The 23,178-nt window shown below is 36.6% G+C and overlaps 5 protein-coding genes and 1 non-coding gene across 8 annotated transcripts; 3 read left to right on the forward strand and 3 right to left on the reverse strand.

The window, feature by feature from the left end:
- The first annotated feature begins 362 nt into the window (after nucleotides 1-362).
- On the forward strand, nucleotides 363-1,669 carry LOC6570355 (protein terminus). The gene has a single exon (XM_001996540.3). It carries the CDS (start codon nucleotides 392-394, stop codon nucleotides 1,667-1,669), a length of 1,278 nt encoding a protein of 425 aa, XP_001996576.2. The 5' UTR covers nucleotides 363-391.
- A 6,170-nt stretch (nucleotides 1,670-7,839) lies between these two features.
- Nucleotides 7,840-11,068, forward strand: LOC6570357 (prolyl 4-hydroxylase subunit alpha-2). The gene is made up of 7 exons (XM_032742065.1): nucleotides 7,840-8,085; nucleotides 8,810-8,961; nucleotides 9,021-9,171; nucleotides 9,228-9,415; nucleotides 9,946-10,595; nucleotides 10,654-10,819; nucleotides 10,875-11,068. The coding sequence occupies exons 1-7, from the start codon at nucleotides 7,886-7,888 to the stop codon at nucleotides 10,940-10,942; spliced, it is 1,575 nt and encodes a 524-aa protein (XP_032597956.1). The 5' UTR covers nucleotides 7,840-7,885; the 3' UTR covers nucleotides 10,943-11,068.
- A 4,460-nt stretch (nucleotides 11,069-15,528) lies between these two features.
- On the reverse strand, nucleotides 15,529-16,301 carry LOC6570340 (uncharacterized protein CG13380). Of its 2 annotated transcripts, none has more exons than XM_032742062.2 (3): nucleotides 16,186-16,301; nucleotides 15,895-16,121; nucleotides 15,529-15,836 (listed from the first exon to the last, which is right to left on the reverse strand). In XM_032742062.2, exons 1-3 carry the CDS (start codon nucleotides 16,187-16,189, stop codon nucleotides 15,696-15,698), a joined length of 372 nt encoding a protein of 123 aa, XP_032597953.1. In that variant the 5' UTR covers nucleotides 16,190-16,301; the 3' UTR covers nucleotides 15,529-15,695. The 2 variants fall into 2 exon arrangements, with proteins under 2 accessions (XP_032597953.1, XP_032597954.1); XM_032742063.2 differs by having other exon boundaries at nucleotides 15,895-16,097; nucleotides 16,186-16,300.
- A 507-nt stretch (nucleotides 16,302-16,808) lies between these two features.
- LOC6557990 (uncharacterized protein CG13380) lies at nucleotides 16,809-17,500 on the reverse strand. 2 transcript variants are annotated; one of them, XM_001985482.3, is made up of 2 exons: nucleotides 17,182-17,500; nucleotides 16,809-17,119 (listed from the first exon to the last, which is right to left on the reverse strand). In XM_001985482.3, the coding sequence occupies exons 1-2, from the start codon at nucleotides 17,371-17,373 to the stop codon at nucleotides 17,039-17,041; spliced, it is 273 nt and encodes a 90-aa protein (XP_001985518.2). In that variant the 5' UTR covers nucleotides 17,374-17,500; the 3' UTR covers nucleotides 16,809-17,038. The 2 variants fall into 2 exon arrangements, 1 of the variants encoding a protein (XP_001985518.2); XR_004365479.2 differs by having other exon boundaries at nucleotides 16,960-17,119; nucleotides 17,311-17,474.
- Nucleotides 17,501-17,740: 240 nt separating this feature from the next.
- LOC6570345 (ubiquitin carboxyl-terminal hydrolase nonstop) lies at nucleotides 17,741-22,972 on the reverse strand. Its single transcript, XM_032742061.2, has 5 exons — nucleotides 22,049-22,972; nucleotides 21,511-21,912; nucleotides 19,961-20,071; nucleotides 19,045-19,892; nucleotides 17,741-18,979 (listed from the first exon to the last, which is right to left on the reverse strand). The coding sequence occupies exons 1-5, from the start codon at nucleotides 22,859-22,861 to the stop codon at nucleotides 18,937-18,939; spliced, it is 2,217 nt and encodes a 738-aa protein (XP_032597952.1). The 5' UTR covers nucleotides 22,862-22,972; the 3' UTR covers nucleotides 17,741-18,936.
- Nucleotides 18,346-18,417, forward strand: Trnap-cgg. The gene has a single exon. It is a non-coding gene; the product is annotated as a tRNA-Pro (tRNA).
- Nucleotides 22,973-23,178: the final 206 nt, after the last annotated feature.

A 23,178-nucleotide genomic window follows, 5' to 3' on the forward strand; every position in this document is an offset into this window, starting at 1 on the left:
ATATAAATATATTATATATATTATATATATTATATATTAAGAGTGTCGCTTGGAGCGACCTTGCAATTGAGCTAGATTACAACACCTTAAGTTTCTTCGAGCTACTCATATTCTTAACATTAAAGATTTGAACTAAATTTATTTTATGGCTGCATGCAGCTGTTGGGCATCCATAGCCCAATTAAGCCTTAAGGATCAGCAGCCATAAACCCACTTCATTTTGGGCGGAAAAACCCAAGGCGCAGATGTTGCGCATCAGATTTACCTGTGGCAGGTATGCTTGCAAGCATGCAACTACCTGCATACCGCAGATATATAAAGTACGTGTCTAATACTAAAAGCATAACAGTTTTCGAGTGAACTTTGACCCAGACACAACTCAGCAGCCAAAATGAACAGCGTGTACAGCGAGCAGCCAATTTCGAGCTTTGTGTTCAGCACCGAGGGCACCCAGCAATCCTTCCACCATCAGTGGCATGTGGGGGAGCAGTTGCATGAGTGCAGCAGCTGCTACAGCAGCATCGATGCCGATGAGCCGCCCAGCCAGCACTGGCTGCGACATGCCGAAGACCAACGCCCCCAACTCAGCAAACAGCAGCAGGCTGTCCTGGACATCATTGAGGCACGTCAAATTGAGACATTCTTCTTCTGTGACGAGAGTGCCCAGCATCAGTTGCAGCAATTCATGGCGGAGACTTGCGATCGAGCTGTGCCCGAGTTGCTGCGCTGGATGTTCCACAATGGCACACAGCGAGTCGAGTTCAATGTGGCGTGCTATGTGCACGTCCAGAATCAGGTGCTCATCTTCCAGAGCGGTACACTTTGCGTCCAGCATCACTACGACATTGAGGAATGCGTCAGCGTTGTCTACGAGCTGATGACCCAGCGCATTGCCAACTATCTGTGCAGCAGTCACGATGTCAGCCTCGAGGAATGCAGCATTACCCGCATGCGTATCCAGTTGAAACGCAGACGCGATGATAATGAATCTTCCGAATCCCCCTCAGCACTGCCGCTGCAGCTGCGTCAGGAGTCGATAACTGGCAACAGTACCAGCAGCAGCAGCAGCAGTGAGACGGAATTGGCCAGTTTGCGGGCAGCCTACGTTAAACATCAGCGTGAATGCAACGGCTATTTTCCGTCGAATATGCGCGTTAATCTGTACGGCTTGCAACAGTGCCGCATCACCAAGGAGCTGTATGTGGTGCCATATCACATTAGCGAGACCTTGCAGCAGCGACCCAACAAGAATTTCCTCATCTTGAACGATATTATGGGGCAGTTTCAGCGACTGCACGAGTTGCATGCCCCTGTGGCAGCGGCGAATAACAGCAACCGTTCCCGTTCGCGTCCCTTGAAGTGCCGGCGGTGTCGAGTGGAGTTTAAGTGCCGCAGCCGGTTGCACATCCATCAGGAGTTGCGTTGCGGCCAGGACTTTAGCGTGGACAGCATGCATCCGGATATTGTCGAGGTCTACGAGCAATGCCTGCCCATTTCGCGCTGTGCCTCACAGTACGCCTGCTATGGCATTACGAGACCCAAAACAATTATGCGCAAGGGTCAATTTGTGCCCATCGAATGCGACTGGCGCAGAAAGAGCTCCGTTCAGGTGCAACATGGTCCCTGCGTGGTTATTAGCAATGCTCAGTTCACTAGTCCCTGTAAATAGATATAGTATATATTAGTGTACAATAAATCATTCCATTTTAAGCAAACAATCTAAAAGAGCGTATTATTATTATAAATCGGAATAATTTAATCGGAATTAAAATTTTATTTAATATTTGTATGTATAGCGTGAGTTTGAGAAAACGATAACAATATTAATAATAAATATTAGTATAATAAATCAGACATTTTTAATCAGTTTGAATTAAAATTGTATTTAATATAAACACGCAATTATTGTGTCTCTTGGTTAACAGTAATAATAAGAGCATATATTAGTATAATAAATCATCCCAAGTCAATCATCCAATCTAAACGAGAATACCATATATTATTCAAAAATAATAATCTAATCACAATAAATGTGAGTCACTGGCATTCACTAGCAGTAAATAGATTCAGAACCGATGTTTATTATTATAATTGTTTAGTAATTTTATTATATGGATTTCATTCTGTTCTCGTCTTTCTTAAAATTAGCATGGATTTCGTGGGTCTGTTGAAAAGCAATAATACTAATACTAAATAATTATTATGATCAATAAAAAATTTAAAATAAAAATGAATTACAATAATTGAAATATCTATAAGAAAATAAGAATATAATTAATTTATTAATTATTTCTGTCTCAATAGGCCAAAGGGTATTTAAACATTTTTATCAAAGAGAAAATGTATATCCCTGTCTTTTGCCCTTACAAATCATCGATGTAAGAAAATGTTTAAAAAATAACCTTGCTACCTGAATCTGCAATCACCATACATGTTCCAAGGCATCAACCATCAATTGTAGTTAACAAGATCTATGCCAACAGTTGTAAAAAAAAACATGACAAGTGTTATTACAATTTTCAAATTTTTATTACGATATTCTCAGCTCCTATGAAAGGAAAATGTTGAGCTGGATGTCAGACATCTGGCAAAAGCAAAATATAAAAACGGAAAACACTATTATTATTGGCCGTGATACCCCTTAAGCAGTTAATTAACATCAACAGATGTTAAATTCCCTAAATACCAAACAAATATTTAAAATAAAGTGTTCATTGTTGGACACTCTTCAATTTAAAATTAAATTAATTTTCAGTGAAAATTTGTGGACATTTTTAAATTTAAACTTAAATTAATTTTCAAAGAAAACTTATGTGAATACTATAGTGATCACCTATACAAATAACAGGGTATAACAGTTGAGCAAGGAAAAAGTTATTGTCATAGAAAACTCCCCGGCATCCACCTCCTCTGCCCAAAAACCACAAAAACCACACACAACACAACAAACATAGTTGATTTTGCAATTTAATGTGGGTTTCCTTTCTGCACTCGAGAATAGAGCAAAAAAAAAAAACAACAAAAAAAAGTAAGCCAGAAATGAAAGGAAACTTGTTATGAAAAGTTGAAAAATATCATTTCGAATGAAAATGTGTTATAGAGCAATCAAATTGCTCATTCATTGGAGATTATTGAATGGACAGCGTCGAATTTAGCAATTTTCTTTAACGTTCTGTTCAATCAACTGGCCTCTAAGTCAAGTTCAAATTATGAAATTATGATTCAAATTTGTGTCAGGCCGAGAATATTGCTATCATAAACCGCTAACTCAAATGTCAATCAGCAGGGGAAATTTGAATTTTTAACGAAACGTTCGCACATACATTAAAAATTATAATACAACTCAATCAAGAAGTGAGCCGGCCTCAAAGCGAGTTTATCAAGTGACCAACAAAGCACAGAATGGCTAAGAAAAGCAATTTTAAAATGCAAAGCAAAAGACAACTTATTATCAAGGGAGCAGCACAAAATGTGAAAATTTTTGCACGCCAGGTGCCACAAAACATGCAATAAGGATGCTAACAGAATTCGACAGGATTTTAATTGAACTTTTATGCTTTGCATAAAATACAGATTTGAAAATGCTAATTTTTAATGCCACCACTTAGCTGTTCCCGAATCCCAGCAACAAGCGTGATAGTTTCAAGGTTACAGGGTTTCGAGTAAAATACATTAAACATAATGTGAACCGATAACGACGGCTCGACGATAACCTAGACAGGCAACCAGTCTAGGCATTGTTTTAATGGCCCTTTGCCATACCCAAAAGATAACAAGAACGCCAAGTGCAAAATATGAGAGACTATCAATTCCGAGAAATTCGAATAAAAAATTGTAAGCGTTGCGGACTGGCCCAAATATTTTATAAACCGATGTTTTTTTGCCCTTATACCCTGTGAATTGTAGCCATGAGAATGTGAATGCTCTTAAATTTCATATAGTGAGAAGTTCAGTGATTTTGTGTTACAATTGTATTTAATGGATAATGGTGTGTTTAGTTAATTTAATTTAATTTATATAAATCCTAAATTTAATTATTCATTTTTAAGTTATACTTGAATGAATTTAAACATTCCTAAAACAGGATATTTCACAGAAATGCATTCCCATTTCTCCAAAGTTTGACTTGCCCAAAACTTTTCTAAATCAATTTTTATATTTCGCTTATACCCTGTGAAATGTGCTAATAAGAACATGAAGGCTTTTAGATTTCATTTAGTAGAAAAATCAGTCTTAGTGTAAGTCTTTTGAATTAATTGACCCAATATTAATTACAATATAATGCACGTCTTACAGATTGAATTATATTTCAAAGACTGCTTTTAAGTAATTCTTAAATATATTCCGACATCCTAAAATAGGATATTTCATAGAGCAGACATCTGAACTCCAATGGATTTATTGTTGACATTTATTTTGGTGATAAATTGCGAAAGCAAATGAAATGTCAGCCCACGTCAAAGTTGACGTCCTCGAAGCAGTGTTAGTAAATCGTATGGAATTCACGCGCCGCCACTTTTACACTCATGTGCTTCCCACTCTCGATGGTGCACCGCTTGGCCAGGAGCGAAGGGGGAAATAATGCTCAGCGTAATAATACATAATTCAAATATGACGCTGGACACATTAGTTCCGCCGTTTTGAGCACTGGCATCTGTGATAAATGGATGTCCAACAGGTTGACGCCCAGCAGTTTAAGTAGATTTCGTGCTCTGTGAACAGTTCATAAGCGTGTGTGAGTGAATGCATGAAAAAAAAAATAAATAAAAATAAAAATAAAAATAAAACGAGCAGAAGAACAAGAAGGAAATAAAGAGAACCATCAAAAGTATTAAATGCGCATTTCACTTGAAATGCTGCGTCGACTGCCATCGATGATTGATTGACACCATTGAATGACAAAGGGAATTTGCCACATGGGCTATAAAACATTTTCAGCAAACGCTCATCAAGTAGCCGCCATACAATAAATAAAAGAACAGTCCAAAATCATTTAACGATGACCGTTGTTGGAGCAAGTACGAGTGGAGGGAGGTATTATGTGTGTAAGTGGGTGTTTGTGTGCTTGTGTATTATGGCACGTCTGCCATAAAAATGCAACGCTCAGTCAAAGAACGAATCTCATTTAAATTGTATACATATATATATATATATACACAATGTATATATATTATTGCATACATAAGAAGCAGACAAAAGACATAAAGTAAATGAAGCGCCACACATAATGCCCAAAAAAGAAGAAGAAAAAGAACAATGCGATGAGCCCGAAGACGAATTCGAGTATATTTATGTATATTTCTATTTCTATTCCATTCCCATTTGCCATTTGCTATGGTCGTAACTCAATGCTATTTAAAGCCAAGCCAAATCGAAATCAAAATCAATTGTTACTCACTCGCACACACACACACACACACACACACACACACTACAAAAGCGAATCAAAAGACTTGCCATATAGTCAAAAAATCAAATCATGCAATTCAGCTTCTGCTGGTTTTAATAGAAATATAATCATATATGTAAGGAGAGCAAGTCAAACTAAACGTGAAACATAGTTAATAGTAATTCAGTCACACTCAGAAAAAAACGCACTTAATTTTAGTAAGCAGCCATAAAACATAAAAAGCTATCCTTGTTATTTTAGAAATAATTTCAAAATATTAAGCTAAAATTTCTAAAATTTAGAAAGGCTTGCCCTAAGTCAACAATCCCGCCTATATATATATATTTTTTTTTTATGAAAATATTTTCCTCCTATAAAGAAAACCATTTCTAAACAGGAAAATACAAACCCTAATTTTTAAAAATATCCCTTCTAAAATTCAGAAAAAAAGTATTGGAATTTACTGGCTCGGTTTTTAAATGAGTTTTTTAGCTGTCTTTTCAAATTAAATTATATGAAGTCTGGAAATACTAATGTTTAATAATAATACAACATAGAAAATAACATCACACTGGAAATTAGACAAATTTGCTTGTCCCTATTGACTTTATGAGATATGTTTGCATGTACACAAATAAACTTTGCTTATTGCTTTTCCTATTGTTATTATTGAAATGTACGATTGTTGCCACAGACAATAAATCCATCGCAAGCGGCTACCTTGAAAACAAATTGCGTCAGCAGTGACAATCATCATCAACAAAAATATAATTGTGTATACGACATATGACTGAAAGTGATACAATTTGTATCTTGATCAGAATAATGAATACATTTGCAGCTATACGAATTGTTATTGCAAACTCCTTACAATGACTTCTGAAGAAGCGGGATTTATATCAATCGATCGATTATCCTTAATTTTATATATGCTTAATTCAACAAGCTGTGTATATTAAGAATTCATTTCTAATCGATAGTTTTTATTCCAACTTCACTTAAAATTTAATGTTTAAAAAAGTTCTGGCGTAAAGCAGACAGACTAAGAATGTGGACTGATTAGATAAAAATATATCTTTATGTATAGTCTAATAGACTTTGCATAACTGACTAACTTACTTATTTTGCGACAAAACAAAAATTTTGACTAACCAAAAAATACTCGTATTTAAGTTGCTCAAAAATCTTCAATCTGAACCACCTTTGAGATGATCCACGTGTGTGTCAAGCAAAGAAAACCTTAGTTAATTGGTTTAAAATTTCAAATCCTGAAAATCAGAATATAGATATGGGTAAGAAAAGTTGTACAAAATAATTATTTAGGGCATTCCTTGTATGACTGTATCGTACTGATATTGTTGCTCCTTTAAACCGAGTATCTGCTGGAGCATACTTATTTTTATATTTTATACAAAAGGACAAAGGGCAACGCACTTTAGTCGCACATGAATACATTATGTGAACAATATGAGTGTGTAGTCCAGACATCTACTTGATATCAGGTGTTCAATCAAGAGGAATTTATTTGAATCAAATCAAGTGATTTTCAGAAGAAAAATCAGAAGAAAAGAACAGAGTATGAATGCGCTGCGTCAGACAAGCATCGGATGTGGCACCGACTCAGACGCATAAATAAATCCAGTCCGAAAGTTTGAATTTGCAATTTAAATTGTTGAAATGTCGCGCCAATATAAATCAGCACAATAGATATTTGATAATGGCGATAAGATTAAGTAAAGCAAACAAATTGCTTAAGTGATATATAAATAGCATATGGACATGAATAATGTAACGCAAGCAGATAGCTAACAGGATGCAGGACTTCTGTTAGAATCTGACTCACACACACCCACATTTAAAGCATAACAATGTTAAATATTTTTGGCTTGAAAAAGGTTTGGAAACTCAAGTATAACTATGAGTGAAAGTGCTCTCATTTCTTATGTGCGCCACAGGTAAATTGACTGCTTCAGCTGTGTCTAGTCAACAGTTTTGTAAGGATACCCACTAAGTCTGTGTGGACCACCAGCAGAGCGTTGATAATCACGTTGACAATCGATCATACCCAGTGTTAGTAGACTCTAAGTGAAGTAAGATGTTCATTTTCGACACATATTTGTATGCCATTGTATACCATTATTTACCCAAATATTGTGAGCTATAAATTCATAAATTTAGTTTTAATGAATTTATAGATATCAATAAGTAGGTAAATAGACCAGCCACAAATATATCTAGTTAAAAGTTTTTGCATGACGAATGCTGAGACTTCCTTGGAGAACCGATTTACCCCTTCTTTTATCTTTGCCTGTAATATGAAATAGCATTTCAAGTTCAGATACACTTTACCTTTATGTAACTGCAGCTGTTTGTCAGACCGAAATTAAGCGAATCAAATTTGACATAACTAATTAGATTTTAAATGCATTTGTGTTAAGTTGTCTTGATGCCAGTTCATTAAAAGTTGTTAGTCCGATTTGGCTAGACGTGCTAAACATGAAGTGTCACCTCGCAATAATAAGTTTTCTAATCGTGGTTTACGAAAACAATGCAAATTTCGTAAAGGATTATGATACAGAGTATTATAGCAGCTCTGTACAAGGCTTACTAAAGCTTTTAGAAGTGGAGGATGAGCTTGTAATAAATTTGACGGGCTTTGCAGATGCCTTGCAGAAAAAGTTGGAAACACTACAAATGTAAGTTGACATGTTAATTGGAATTATAATAAATAGCAAATATATATATTGCACGGATTGATCCTGAGGATCCTAGATAAAATAAAACATGTATAACTGGTAAGTTTGCAAAACAACTGCTCTAATGCTGGAAATATTTTATGTTTTATTATTTTATATATATATTTTCAAAGTTTTATAAAAAAAAGACTAGTTTGTCTTTTTCTAAAAAGAAAAATAAATGTACATGGTTATAGGAAAAATTTTATATTCGCAGACCAGTAATTATTCGTCCACTTGTCCTAAAAGAGTTTTCCTCTTCTATGGTTAATTTATTTAATGCCGACTAATATCTCAAAAAAAAAAACAGTAAAAAATGGATTTGATTAAATTCAAAATAAAATGTAATACTTAAATTTTAATTTTAAAAAAATTGAAAGAATTTTGAAGATTCCTTTCACTCCATCCATTAACTTGAATACATTTGTTGACTGTGAATTTGATACGACTGTAAAATTATAATTTACGTTAACAATAATCGTAATAATTTATTTTTTTCAACTAATTAATATTCATTTTAATATAAGAAATACAAAAAAAAATCCAATAGGTATAAATATTAATTTAAACATATTCCTGCACTTCTCAGATATCATCGTTAAATATGGTTCATAATGTTTAGTGGGTTCAACTTTTGTCTCCATATAATAAACGATAAAACCCTTTTGTTTGATAATACCATAAGGTTTTTAAGGACAATTGACAGCGCTGCTCATGCAACAGAGAAAGGAAGAGAAGAATACATCTCAAATCCGATGAGGGCATTAGGACTCATTCGACGTCTGCGGCAAGATTGGCCCCAACTGGAAATCTTTACAAAGGCGGAGGTGGGCAAAGGTATTTGCGATTTTGCACTTATTGACGAGTTTACTACCCCGTAATTAATTGTCAAACAGATCAACTGGAAACTATGACAACGCTATTGGACATAGTGCCCACTAATGAGGATATGGATGCATCGCTGCTGGGCATCAGTCGCATCGAGCTGACCTACGACCTTAATCCCATGGACGTGGCAGAAGGACGCCTGCGGGACATGCAATTCAAGTGAGTGATTCAACACAGCTGCAAGACTCTATTGATACAAAACAGATGTCCTACAGCACTACGTTCAACACACGCGACTGTCTGGCAATAGCCAATCACAAATATGAGATTGGTGATTATGCTCGGGCTTTAATCTGGTATCGCATTGCTTTGAAGCGCCAACCTGAACCGAATACCGAGCTCTTTGGACAGCCACTTGACGACGCAGTGCGTCAAAATTTGTTTAAAACTCACATGTTACTAGGTAAACCAAACTAAACAAATCTAAACAGCAGACAGCATGTAAACATTGTGTGAAACCGGAATTGGAATCCGAATCGGAACCACATTCTTACCGATTCAAATTTGAAATCAGAAACAGAACCTTTCTGTCTGTCTGTGTTCAAAAATATAACGTTTTTGTATCATCTAATTTTTAGGAATAATTTCTAATTGGGATGAAAATTTTAAAAACTTTCCCTAAATCCACATTCCTAAAAACATAGCGAGTTTGTCAATTTTTTAGCAATATTTTTATTAAGAAAAACATTTTTAAAAAGTGGAAACGAAAGTTACAATTTGTAAAAAAAAATATTTTCTAAATTCTAGAAAAAAGTAATTAAAATCTTCAAACTTCTGAATTGTATTCGTAGTTTCGTAGAAACGTAACAGAATATTGAAGAAAAAGTTTGGAAAATACTGGACTATTTTTATATTTTACATACCATACTCGCAATCGGAACCCAAATTCCTTTCGGTTTAACACCCTGTATATAACCATTAAATATATTCCAGCTATGCAAATACTTCAAGCATCAATGAATCCTGAAGAGGCTCATGAGAAAGTCAATGACATATTCAAAACACTCAGTTCAACTGATTTGGATAGCTATGTGAACGAACTACTTAATCAAGATGATGATCAATTGTTTATGGAACTACAATCGATGCAGCCAATTGCCACACCCGAATTTGTGGGCTGTCGAGGACATTTTCCCAAGCGCCACAATCTCAGTTGTCGTTATAACTTTACAACGACGCCATTTCTACGACTGGCCCCACTTAAACTGGAGGAAATCAATCATGATCCATATGTAGTCATGTATCACAATGTGATCTACGACAGCGAAATCGAGGAAATGAAGCGACTATCTCCACAGATGCAAAACGGCTACATACATGGCTACAAGGCGAATCAAACGAAGGTTACCGATATTGCAGCACGTGTTAACTGGCTGGTTGAGAATACACCGTTCTTGGAGAGGATGAATCAACGCATTACGGATATGACCGGTTTCGATCTAAAAGAATTTCCCTCGGTGCAGGTAGCAAACTTTGGCATTGGCAACAACTTTGAGGCCCATTACGATTATATATTTGGTAAGCGTGTGCGGAAAGAGGATGTTGGAGATCTGGGAGATCGTTTGGCTAGTATAATATTCTATGTGAGTCTGCGACTACAGACAATTTTGAATTCTGCAAATACCATTAACAATTTTACAGTCTAGCGATGTGCCGCTAGGTGGCGCCACCGTATTCCCCGACATTCAAGTTGCAGTTCAGCCCCAAAAAGGCAACAGTCTCCTTTGGTATAATCTATTCGATGATGGCACACCGGATCCTCGATCTCTGCACTCGGTTTGCCCCGTAGTTGTGGGTTCCAGATGGAGTACGTCAAATTAGACACTATATCAATTAAAGTTATAATTAAATCTGAATTTCAGCGCTCACCAAATGGCTTCACACTTCGCCTCAGATGTTCATTAAGCGCTGCACTAGGCCAGTGAAATGAATAAAAGCAAACTTGTTTAACCTTTAGCTGACTCAATTACATTTTTCCCTTTTCTTGCTTGTAGTTGTTATATTTTATTCAAAGTAAAAATAAACTGTTCCGCCATCCCCTTATTGATACCCAAAACTGAAATGCTTTTTATTTATTGCTTTTTTCACAATTGAATATGCTATCTTTTGTCATAAGAAACAAGTTCACTTTTAGCCGAAAATTGTTTTTCTTTTGTGCTCGCAGAAACAGCATTAAATTACGTGAGTTTTATTAGAGTTTTACATTTTCCACATATTACATGGCGGTTTTTCCACAAAGTTCAATGAAAAAGTGGAAAAGCAAACTTTTCTTTACAACAATTTAGTTGGAAGCGCGTTAAGGCTGCTTTAAATGGAAAACAGGCGGAAGAAAAGTTTAAAAGTCTCTGACAAGGCAAAAACAGGATATGAGTGGGCCTTAACTACACCTGGAAACAGGCGATGGGCAGCTGCTACAAACCCAGTTAACAACAGCTTTCAGCAATGATTGAAGCATCCATCCACGCCAAGCAAAAGGAACGCGTGGTGAAGCCTCTGATTGGATTCTCAGAAAAATTCAACAAAATTGGCTCAAATTGCTGAAATATCTTCAGCATTGCAAAGATGAAGCCCAAACTCAAATCGTGGGCATGAAACAAGGCGCCAAATGAAATTAATTTGCTGACCTGGGCTGGTGGGCTGTTGCACATCGAAAATTACGTTGATCCGAGGGCATCTCATATGGCCAAGGATTGATTTAATTACGTGCTGTCCGAAACATTTTTATATCCTTGGCTGGGGTAATTTCTTTGCATATAAAAAGTATAAGAGTTAAAGCACTCAACTCCAAAATCAAAAAGTAAATATATATTCCCAGTCAGTTAATTTGTAGGCCTGATCGAATTAATATATGATAAAGATATGATAAAAACTATAGGTTAAGTCTTGAGTTTATAGAAAAAATACCAGATGCTTAATAATAATTAAGAACCTATAATAATTAATAACTTAAGAGAACATTTTAGTGGACATATCACATACATATCTTCTATATAAGAAATCGGTCGAATTGTGTATGTAAAACTCTTTGTTTTTAAAGACATCTTTGGCTAAAGCCACCATTTAATTACTTCAGTTTTACTTAAGCTTATTAATATACAACTTGTTCTTAATATAATCATTTCAATTTAATTATATTCTTGTTAATCAAATTTAATCAAATTTGAAAAAATTAGTCTACCAATGTACCGGCAGGTGGCGCCAGTATTTACCCCAAGTGAAGCCAAAAGAAGAAGCTTTGTTGAGGTAAAATTTGAATAACGCTAACAAAGCAGATTCTGTAGAAAAATATGCCATCTGTCCAGTTGGCCAGATGGAGTAGATTCAATACAACTACCAATTGTGTGGTTGTAGTGCAGCACGTGCCACAGAAGCCCTATGTGGCATGAATTTAATTCCAGAACTCTAACGGACACTCCTAATAGACAAATGCCCCTCTTGCGCTCAGAATTTATTTTAATTTGATTTTAATATTTATATCGGCTATAATCAAATGAAGCTAAATAAATATCTCTAGGTTTTAGGGGAATAAACTTCAAGCAAATCATTTTAATTAAATTATTTATTTAAACTCCATAATATTTATAGCTTGTAGCAAAAATACTTAAATATGCAGAGTTTCATCAATATAGAAATGGCTATAACAACGCGGCAATTAATGCTGATTAAGAAAATATATATATATTATGAGGAAAGGGTCGGTTTACTTCAAGTCGTTGCAAACTTGACAACAATATTAGAAGACCCTTTACAAAGTGAATTCCCTCTACTACCCTCTGTTATAATACCGAATACATCTTATAAATTGGAACTCCCCCATTCTGTAATCTGCTAATAAACAGATCAACGCCTAGCAATATGCAACAATGTAATTAGATTGCCGCCTTACTGCCTCTGCACCACCCCTCCTCATCTTTTATTGTTTGACACAACAGTTTTGAACTCGTAGAACGGAAGCAGGGGGGTAAGCTATGTGCTATCTGCTATCTGCTATCTAGTATCTGCTCTTCTTAAGCTTATGTGCTTGCCCCAAATACCATTTAGCGGAAGTGCACACTTCAATAATGGAACGGGCGACGCCAAGTGGCACCCAAGTGCTGTAAGGATGCAGCAAGAGGAGAGGCAACAATGAAAGGCGCATTGACAATGGCCCAAGCACTATAAGGACAACAACATTCACTTTTCAAGCAGCACAAATAGAGCGGAGGGGGCGAGAGGCGGGGCAATGGGGCAATGGGGCAACGGGGTTGCATCGAGCAGGGCAACTGTTGCAACTGGCCATGGAACTTTTCATGAATATTTTAAGCAATTGCATAATTTACAAGAGCAGCAGAGGCGACAATCAAGCGAACAACAGCGACTTCTACTCGACTCGAGCCAAACTAATTGCCAAGATTATGCCAAACTCAATGCACTGGCCAATGTTGACAAGGGGGAGGGGCAGAAGGGGTAGAGCATTGGGTGAGCGACTCCAAATAGCCGCACTAATTGGAAAATCCTCAACAGCATTTGCCTTGGCAAACGGACGGCTCTTTAATGGTGCTAATACTTGGTTAAGTTGTCGGCCAGCCACAAACTCAACAAAAAAAAGAACTTGAAAAGGGATGGGAGAAGTTGCATTTGGTTGCCAGGCAACTTGTGAAATAAAATCAGCATGAAAGTAAATTGTGCAACTCGCTCGAAAGTGCCCCGAGGTTATTGTCAAGGACAACAAGCGTTGGCAACGGGAGCATGGGAAATGGGGGACAAATTACAAATGCAGCTATACAGAAAACATACGACTAAACAATTTGCTTTGTAACTGAATTACTTTTATCAAATATTTAAAACATTTGCATGCAACTGCAACATAAAATCATTTTAATAATGTAGACAAACACTAAACACATGCAAGAAGCACTTACTATGCACTACGAACTACTTTCTTGTAAGTACAAGCACAACTAAATAAGAAGCTGCCCAAGCAAAATATCACTTTTATTAACTATTTAAAATAGTTGCTTGCGTTTAACTGAAAAATAAAATCATATTCATAATATCGGCAATGCTTAACACATGCTAGAAGTACTCACTTCACTCATCATAAAAAATCGCGGATAATTTTAGTAAATCGCCAATGGTTAGTCATCCTATTATTCAGTTGTGTTTTCTATGTGCATACATTGAAAAATTCTTATATTAGCTCTTATTTCACTTATATTAGTATTAAACATTAGTATTTTTACTAAAAAATAAATAAACATTTTGACTTCACAAATAAATAAACATTTTACATAGCTTATAAATCTATATAATTTACTTTGAAAACAAAACTGGCATACTTTGTTCTGAATTTTAGAAAGGATTTACTCTACAAATTTATGATTTTTTTTGCCACTTTTTAAAAGATTTTTTTTTCATAATAATAGAAAATATTTAACAAAAAAAAATTGAAGGCAAGCCGCTTTAAATTATTTATTTACTTAGAAACATCTTTTTAATTTTTAGAGCGATTTACTAAACTTAATGCGATTTTATTCTGCTGAGTGTATTACTTACTTAGTTAGTTGTAAGCAGAAGTAAATAAAAGGTTGACCAAGCAACATGCACTCCAAGGCATCAATTGCAGCCGTACGGGGAAGCCGAAGGGAGGAGGGAGGGGATTCCATTGGGTAGCTGTGCAAACTGTGTTGAGTCAAGTGAAACCTGGGCAAAAATAAATTCAAGCAGCTGCCATCTAAAGCGTTCTCCCGAGAGATATATGCAAAATATCCAGCAGAGATTGAGTTGTTTGAAGAAATGCTTTGCAGAGATTGCCGGAGTTGAACTCACTTGGGTTGCATTGGGGGGCAAATTGAACTTGTAAGTGATTGAATTGTTATCAGTGAAAGGACTATGTGTGTTTGCCCATTTCAGTGATGGCCGTCTATAAGATTAGCGAGAACTCTTTCTAACTAAATTCACAGCTCCTCAGATATTGCAGCTTATTGAGCTTTTAGCCGGGGGGTTGGGGGACAGACACTTGCAACTGATGTGCACTCAATGCGGCAGCAGCCAAAGCTGTTGCACAAATTGGGGGCAACAGATACTCTCGCACTGCAAAAAAAAAGATGAGGAATTTAAATCGGTGCAGCGCTAAAAACACTTCTTTACTCCCTCGATGCCGTGTCACGGTTGCCAACAGTCACATATGCCACATGCCGCACAGTGGAAGCCCAGAGTGCACTGTGCCAAGCTGATACTTAGGCGCCTTGTCTTTTTTTTTGCCAGCTTACGTGCAACTTCGTTGCAAGCTGGCGACGACATTGAGCACTTCATAAATGCCAGGACAGCGGGATGTGCATGTGTGTCTATTATTGATTTAAGCCATGTTGCACAGTCGATGGAGTGACTGTTAGCTGTATTATACAGAGATTGTTGGCAGTTTGAACATTGTTATTTGTGCTAAACTTAACAATACAAAAATGTGATTAACATTTGATAAGTAATTACCTGCATTATATATATACATTGTTGTTTATGTAACAAAAGTGTGGCTAATACATGCGATATGTAATTTATTAAATGCTAACTATCGAAATGACATCTTACATTTTGTGAATCTCTTCCAGACTCAAATCGGATAACTTATTGCCAGAGAATATTGCGATTTATGCAATGTGACTAGTACATCTGATATGCAAATAATTCACTGCTGACTATCAAAATCAGTTGAAATCATCGTTATCGCCCGGCAAAATGCCATCTTCTATTTTGTGAATTTCTTCCAGACTCAACTGGGATAATTTGATGTCCGTTGTGGGCGCCGAGCAACAAGGACAACAGTGAAAGTCCATCAGAAAGGTAACCTAATATAATATTAATGCATTTAATCAGTTAATACCAATAAATCACTCAATCACTCACCATTGGATGCTGTTGGCAGACTTCACAGATGCGTCCACAGATGTAATGATTGCAACGCCTGCATTCGAATGCTGCCTTGGGGCGAAAGCAGATGCATTCTTGCACCTCGTATTTATAGTTCGCGGGTAGCTCAAATTTAAGTTTGCTAGTCTTCTTCAAGCTATCATTTTCATTATTATTCGGATCGACATCTTTTTTTGACTCTGCGCAAAAAGATTTAGATGGGGCTAGCGAGTGGCAAACATATGTTTACAAATATTATTCATATTTTATTATTATGTTTATAGTTACCCATTTTATTTATTATTATTTCCTTTTTTTGTGCCTTGACTGCGCCGCTTTTTTCTGTCGACTAATGAAGTTCTCTGGAAGCGGGCATATCAGTTAATCATATTGACATTTAATGCCAAGAACATCTGATTTGTCTCATTTTGACAACTACACACACACACACAAACACACGCAGTGCACATACTTGCATTTGTGCTTGTGGGCATATCGCCAGTATTTACACATTTCTTGAAACGTAAACAGCCTGTTTTATGTGATATCGATTACCCTATGAAGATAAGCAAATTGCAAGCGAATTCAAACGAAAATGGTTCAACTATGCCACTCGGGTTGACATGTTGTGATTTTAATATTAATAATAAATAACATAATGAACATTTGCTTTGGCATTAGTTTTGTAGTTTATTTTATGTAATTATTAAAGAGCAAGCGAACATTTTAAATTTTCTTAGCTTATTGAAAAGAAGCCAAGCTGGCAACCCTTCTTGAAATAACGGTGCTAAGCGGCTGTCTCCAACGCTAAAAGAATAGGGGGAATATGCCGACGCAGCAAAATCTACAAATACATATACAAAAATATCTGCTATTCGACGTCGACCTCGTGTTTATCAATAAGTTTTTCGTTTATTTTTTTCAGTTTATTATTTGTAAGAGCAACATTGTTGATTTTTGTTTTTGTATTTATTTTGTGTGTGTGTGTGTAATTAATACACACTTATGTACTTCGTTGTGTGTGTGTGTATGTGTGTAATTAATACACACTTATGTATTTATTTTTATGTGTTTTCACTGATTTTACGCATCATTTTTTCAATTAATATTGAATGTATCGTCAACGACATCATCTTTGATTTTATATAGGATCCGTCATTCGCAAATCTTTGCCAGCGGCTCCACAAAAAGCGCAATTGCGCGCATCCATCAAATAGGCAACCTGAAAAAAATTCATAGAAAATTTTGATGAATTTAGATTATATTTTTCATCCATAGTTTTACTTCTGGATGCGCCGCGCAGCGTTCAGCAGTGCGGCCCATGAACGATTTCTGGCAGGAAGCGCAGAAAATCAAGCCCCGTTTGCGATTGCAGATGCAGTTTTCCAAGCCTTCCTGGCGAGCATCGCTCACCTTTTTACTGACGGCCAATTGCCGCAAATACTTCTTTGATTTGTTGTCTTTGTTGAAATTCATTTTGCAATTATTCGTATCGAATCCAGTCGATCGCCTTTGATTCGTCTTGCTTCCAACTGACAGTGCTGGCGAATGGGGCCATTCATGCTGGAAGACAATACGATTGCCAGCTTATGTTTTTTAGATATATATGTAAGTGTAGAATTTGAATTTAGTGTGACCAGTTTGTTTGGTATATTTGTTTTTTATTTATTATCCCTTATCCCAAGTATGGTGTTATTTTCCGTTACTTAAATAGGAAAAAGAAGTTTATAATTTTTTTTAAATTTCATTTAATATTCTTGTTTCGTAGATAATAATATTATTGTTACTAAAATTAGCCATTTTTATTTTTCAAATTGTTTCTAATTTATTTTCTTTGCACACGATAATAAATTGGCAAACTGCTAAAGTCAACCGTTTGAGGTAAAGTACACATATAGATACAATCCACAACACCAATTTAGTTTATTTATTAACTCCCATTGTTAGCTTTAAATTTTCTACCTCAAAAATTACAACAGCTTCTTCCTTTTAATTAGTTAAAACAGAGACTTCATATTACTTGGCTTTAATCCCAACTGACTTATAAATACCTTTTGCAGGGGTGGCAACCCTGTCACTCTCTGAACTATTCTGATTCATGACAAGTTAATTTTCACCGACAAACACGTAATTTGATTGAGTAGAATTAGGGTGTCTCAGCCAATTTTATTTTAACAGAAATATGGCACGTAAGTATATTTAAATTAAAAAAGTAAATATTAAAATAAAACTCCTCTCAATAGCAAATTTGAATATAACAGAATTTGGCAACATCGGTTGGGGTCTTTGCTAAATGCGCAGGCAAGCAATGAATTTAGCAAGGACTCAAACACGCAAGTACACTATGGACATCTCTGTCTGACACGTGTTGCATGCACTACCCAATATACACCCAAAATACAATTGTCAGCAATGTGAAATATACAATATGGCGATCCACCTTCAACCGGCTCGTTGGTCTAGGGGTATGATTCTCGCTTCGGGTGCGAGAGGTCCCGGGTTCAATTCCCGGACGAGCCCAAGTGGTATAAATAAATTTTTTGTATTTTTTTTGACTGTCTCATTTTCTGTGTGTGCGAAATTGATAAATAATAATAAAAAGAATTCATGCCGCCGCTTTTTATAGGTAAACAAAACAAAATAGCTGCTCTTCGACGACGACGTCGGTTTTATCAGTAAGTTTTTCGATTTTGTTTGTTTCTTCAGTTTCTCATGAGTAAGAGCAAAATTGATTTTTTTTTTTTTTTGGTTTTTTGTTGATGCTTCACATTTTTTGTTGGCATGCATCTTGGTTTTTCTTGATTTACATACATAAGCATTTTGTTGTTGTTGTTTTTTTTAGCATTCGTTTAGTTTTTAGCATTATGTGCTGGAAATACTTAGAACAAATATGGTTTTTGTTTTCATTAATTAAGTTTAAGTTTAAGATTTGTTGCAAGCCTTGTCTGCATTTCTAGGTGTGTGTATGTGTGTGTGTGTGTGGGTGGAGGATGCCAGTCTCAGTGGATGCTACATTTATGCCTCTCCGTGCCTCAAAACTCACTCGTATTCCAGTATATTTTTATGATAGAATAATAAATAACTGCAAATAAAAAAGGATGTTAAATTAAAATTCATTCAAATGTGATTCACTTATTCATTGCTCACCCCTCGCTTTCGAGAACCTGGTTGAGCGACGCCATCGTTATCACATGATCATCGCATTTGACCCACGTGTCCTTCTGGTGCCGCACAAATGCCGTATAATGTCCCGTGTCAATCGTTCCCACATGATTGACAACCGCATATAAAGAGAAACGAAAATCGCCGTAAGCATTTTTCTTCTCCGACATAAACGGAGTCATATCGAATTCGACTGGAAACTGAATGAACGAGGAGATCTTTCGATCAATCAGGGCCGAGTGCTCGAATCGCTTCAGGTGGAAGGAGACGACGCTGGGCAGAGTGCGAAGGCTGAACTGTTTGGTCGACTCCTGATACGATTTGCAGGTGGAGCATTTGATTTTGGCCGCCGAGCCAAGATGCTCGGCGCGAGTGTATCGCTCGAGGCAATCGATGAGGGTTTTTGGCGTGACGCCGCCGTGCGTCGTTGTCTCGCCGAGATCGAGTGAGATGTCCCAGAAGGGATCGAATGTGGTCGAGACGCCGTTGCACGCCTGGCACACCACATCGCTCTGCAGCATGCCCGTAAAGATTTGATCGATGATGCAGTTGCACTGGCCATAACAATGCGATGCATTCGCATTCGCACTCGATGAACTCGAACTGGAGTTGGTACCGCCGCCGCCAGTGCCACTGCTGGCACTGTTGCTCTTGCTCTCGTGCTCCCTCTCCGTCTTGGCCTTGACGCAATGGCGATGCAGCACGTCCAGTGTTGCAATGAAAAACTCATGCGCATCCTGCTGCTCGTAGCCGGCCAAATGCTTCGCATGATTCCATATTAAATGCAGCAAACGGTGCAGCGACAATGGCGAACGTGAGCCCGAATAGAATTCCTGCGAGAAAAAAATAGCATCGATTAAGTTGACTGCCTGCCACGCGTGGCAACTGCGCATGTCCTCACCTGGAAGAGACGCGACACCTCGCAGACGAGACACTTGTGGGTCAACTTGCTGCCACAGTCGTGACGATCCGACATGAAATAGTCGCTCAGCAGTGGAGTGTGCACCAGCGCCTAGAAAAATGCATAAATTTAATTAATAATTGCATTTTTATTTATTTCTTTAATTTTGACTTTAATTATGTCTATTATTATAACTAATAATTAAATATACACTTGCTATTTTATTTATATCTGCTATTATTTAAATCAGAATTTCACTTGTATTTATTTGTTTAATGTTGATTATCAAAACTATTATTGCACTGCTCCCACGCCATTGAAACAAATTTAGAAAAAATAATTAAATATTTTAACATGAAATAAAAAGGGGTAAATATTATTGTAAAATGGTTCAACATTGCTACATAAAAAAAAAGGATTGGGAGAAACCCAGAAAAAGTCAATCAGACCAATTAAACGTTAAGTGTTAAGTTAAAGCAGATTGATATAAATTAAATTGAAAATAAAAGATTGAAAAAAAAAAATCCAGAAGCCAAGATTTATTCCCAGAACAGAAATAAATAAACAATGAAATAATAAAATCTAAAACATTACTTTACAATACCAAAACATTTTTGCCTATTTAAATTGAATTTTTTTAAAGCAATATTTTTGTAAGTTTTCTTATTATTATTATTTGTTTATGCTCCCAAAACTTAGGCAAACAATTTTCTTACTGGTTCAATGAAAGTTTTGCCTAATTAAATATATCTTATAAAATATTTATAGCTTGTTGATTTAGTAATTATGAAAATATCTTTTATGTTTACTGTCGATTTGCTAGCATTTGTAAAAATAATATCTGACATATTTAATTGCCTTTGATGAACAAACCTTTACAACGTAAAACATGCAATAATAAGTGAAAAATCGTTATTTTTGCGATTCTAAGTTATATCTGTAAATGTCTTTTTTGTTTGTAAACATAATTTTATATATTATATTTATATCGTTCTAATTTGTGCGATAACTATATATATACTACATTTAATAAAATAAATAAATAAATTTAGTAGAATATCAATTACCCTGTCAAATTTATGGATTACCATTAAAATAATATTTTTTTTATATATTTACCGAAATATAACTTGCAGAATCTACAATCAAATAGTATTAGTAAATTTACTCTGTTTCCTAGTGTAAAAAGAAGTTTTTTTGTTGTCTAGTCGATGGAATCTTTTGTTTAACAAAATAGAAGAGTGCCTAAAAAAGAAGTCGACTGTTTGTTGAATTTTTGTTTGGAATATTAAATACAAAAAAGCATTAAATATAAAATAAAGGATATTTAACACAATCTTGAATTTAATAATTAAATAATAAGTAGAAAATGTGTTTTGTTGCCCAGTGTAATAAAAAATGGGTTTTTGTTGTCTAGTGTAATCGCTGGAAACAAAGCGTTTATAGAAACATAAGACGACTAATTAAAAATAATTTAAACAATATCAGATCCACAATTGGATATGAAATCTTCCCCAAAAACTGCCCTTTGCTACTTTCTCTTTGCTCACCTGGACAATGCAGTTCATGAAGCACGTGGCACCCAGATTGAGCAGACCCCGCAGTCCGATTGTCACATTGGGTCGCACGAGACGCCTTCGGGCATTGGCCAGGAGTAGGTTGGTCTCCTTGGGCGTGGGAATCCAAGGTTGCCAGCCGAGACTCTTCTGCAGATCCTTGGCCTCCAGTTTGCGATTGATTAGCGCATAATCCCGACTCCGATTATCGTAGATGAAGTCCCGGCAAGCATAACAGTAAAGGGTGCCATGGGACAGCTCCAAGGCCACGTTGTGCTTCTTGCTACGCAGATGGCTGGTGATGTGTGCCCCACGACACCCAAAATAGATGCAGTGCAGACAGGCATACAACTGGATGCCATAGCTGCCACACTCGAAGCAGTTGCAGTGAATGGCCTAATAATAATAATAACAATAATAATAATAGTAATAATAATAGTAATAGTAATAATAATAGTAATAGTAATAATAATATAATTAATAATAATAATAATATTGATAATAATAATAGATAAATTTATTAGCTGCTCACCTTTTTCTCGCGCGCATCTCTGTTGACGCAAGCAGCGAAGTAGGCGTCGATCACCCGAAATGTGTCATAACTGTGCTCCTTCACATAACTCTGATAATGTCGGCAGCCCGTTTCTGACATTACCTCAGCGTCGCAGTTGGCGTCGGCGTTGGCGTCGACGTGAAGGTCAGCAGCGAGCTTGTGCACGGTATGCAAACAGACAGAGACGGATAGATGCTTGGCATTCAGCGGCGGCTCCTTTGTTAGCTGTCCCCCGCTGCCACCGCCGCCGCCGACGCCCAGCCCAACACTGCCAACAGTTTCGCCGGCAGCTGCTTTTGTTGTTGTTGTCGCTGCTGACGCTGCTGCTGCTGCTGACGCCGCTGCTGCTGCTGCTCTGGTTGTTGGAAGTAGAATACGGCTTCCAGGCACAAAGTCAGCCGCTGCCCGGCACCGTTTGTTGTTGTTGGCTGTGCTGCTGGCGGCGGCGGTAGTGGTGCTGCTGCTGCTGCTGGCGCTGCCGCTACCAGTGCTTAGGATGCTTGTGGTGCTATCAACACTGTTCTCTTTTGTTTTCGTTCGTTTTGCAGACTGAGGCTGTGGCACACTGTTTTTATCACACTTGCGCTGCTGTTTTCGCCGAATTTTGGCCACTTTAACGCTTAACACGAGCACGTATTGTGTAGCAACAAATAAAAATATTATAAATTTATATAGGAACTTTGTTGTTGGAGCGCCTTCGATGAATTTTCTGTTTTCGGTGTTTTTTCTTCTTTCTTTTTCAAAGACACTGATTTTGCACACCACACACGCACACACGCGCAACACACACATTCACACACACAGTCAAATTCAGGCACAGACACAAACATACGAATACGAATACGACGAGCAGAGCGAGCAGAGGCAGCGCACACAGCTGAAGTCGACTCGGGAATTGTTGATATTATATCGATACTTCGATGCTCCTGTTTTTTTTTGCATTCCCTTATACGATATCTTTCTGTATCGATAAATAACTATCGAAACTAGCAATACATAATAAAATAACGATAAATAACTAATTAACAAAAATACAAATTAAATAAAATAAGAAAAATATATACTATTAAGCACTTACTATTAAATAACCTGAAGACTCGTTTTCATCA

The sequence above is a fragment of the Drosophila grimshawi genome, unplaced genomic scaffold, assembly GCF_018153295.1.
Source record: "Drosophila grimshawi isolate 15287-2541.00 unplaced genomic scaffold, ASM1815329v1 contig_44, whole genome shotgun sequence".
In the NCBI taxonomy this organism is placed as follows: Eukaryota; Metazoa; Arthropoda; class Insecta; order Diptera; family Drosophilidae; genus Drosophila; species Drosophila grimshawi.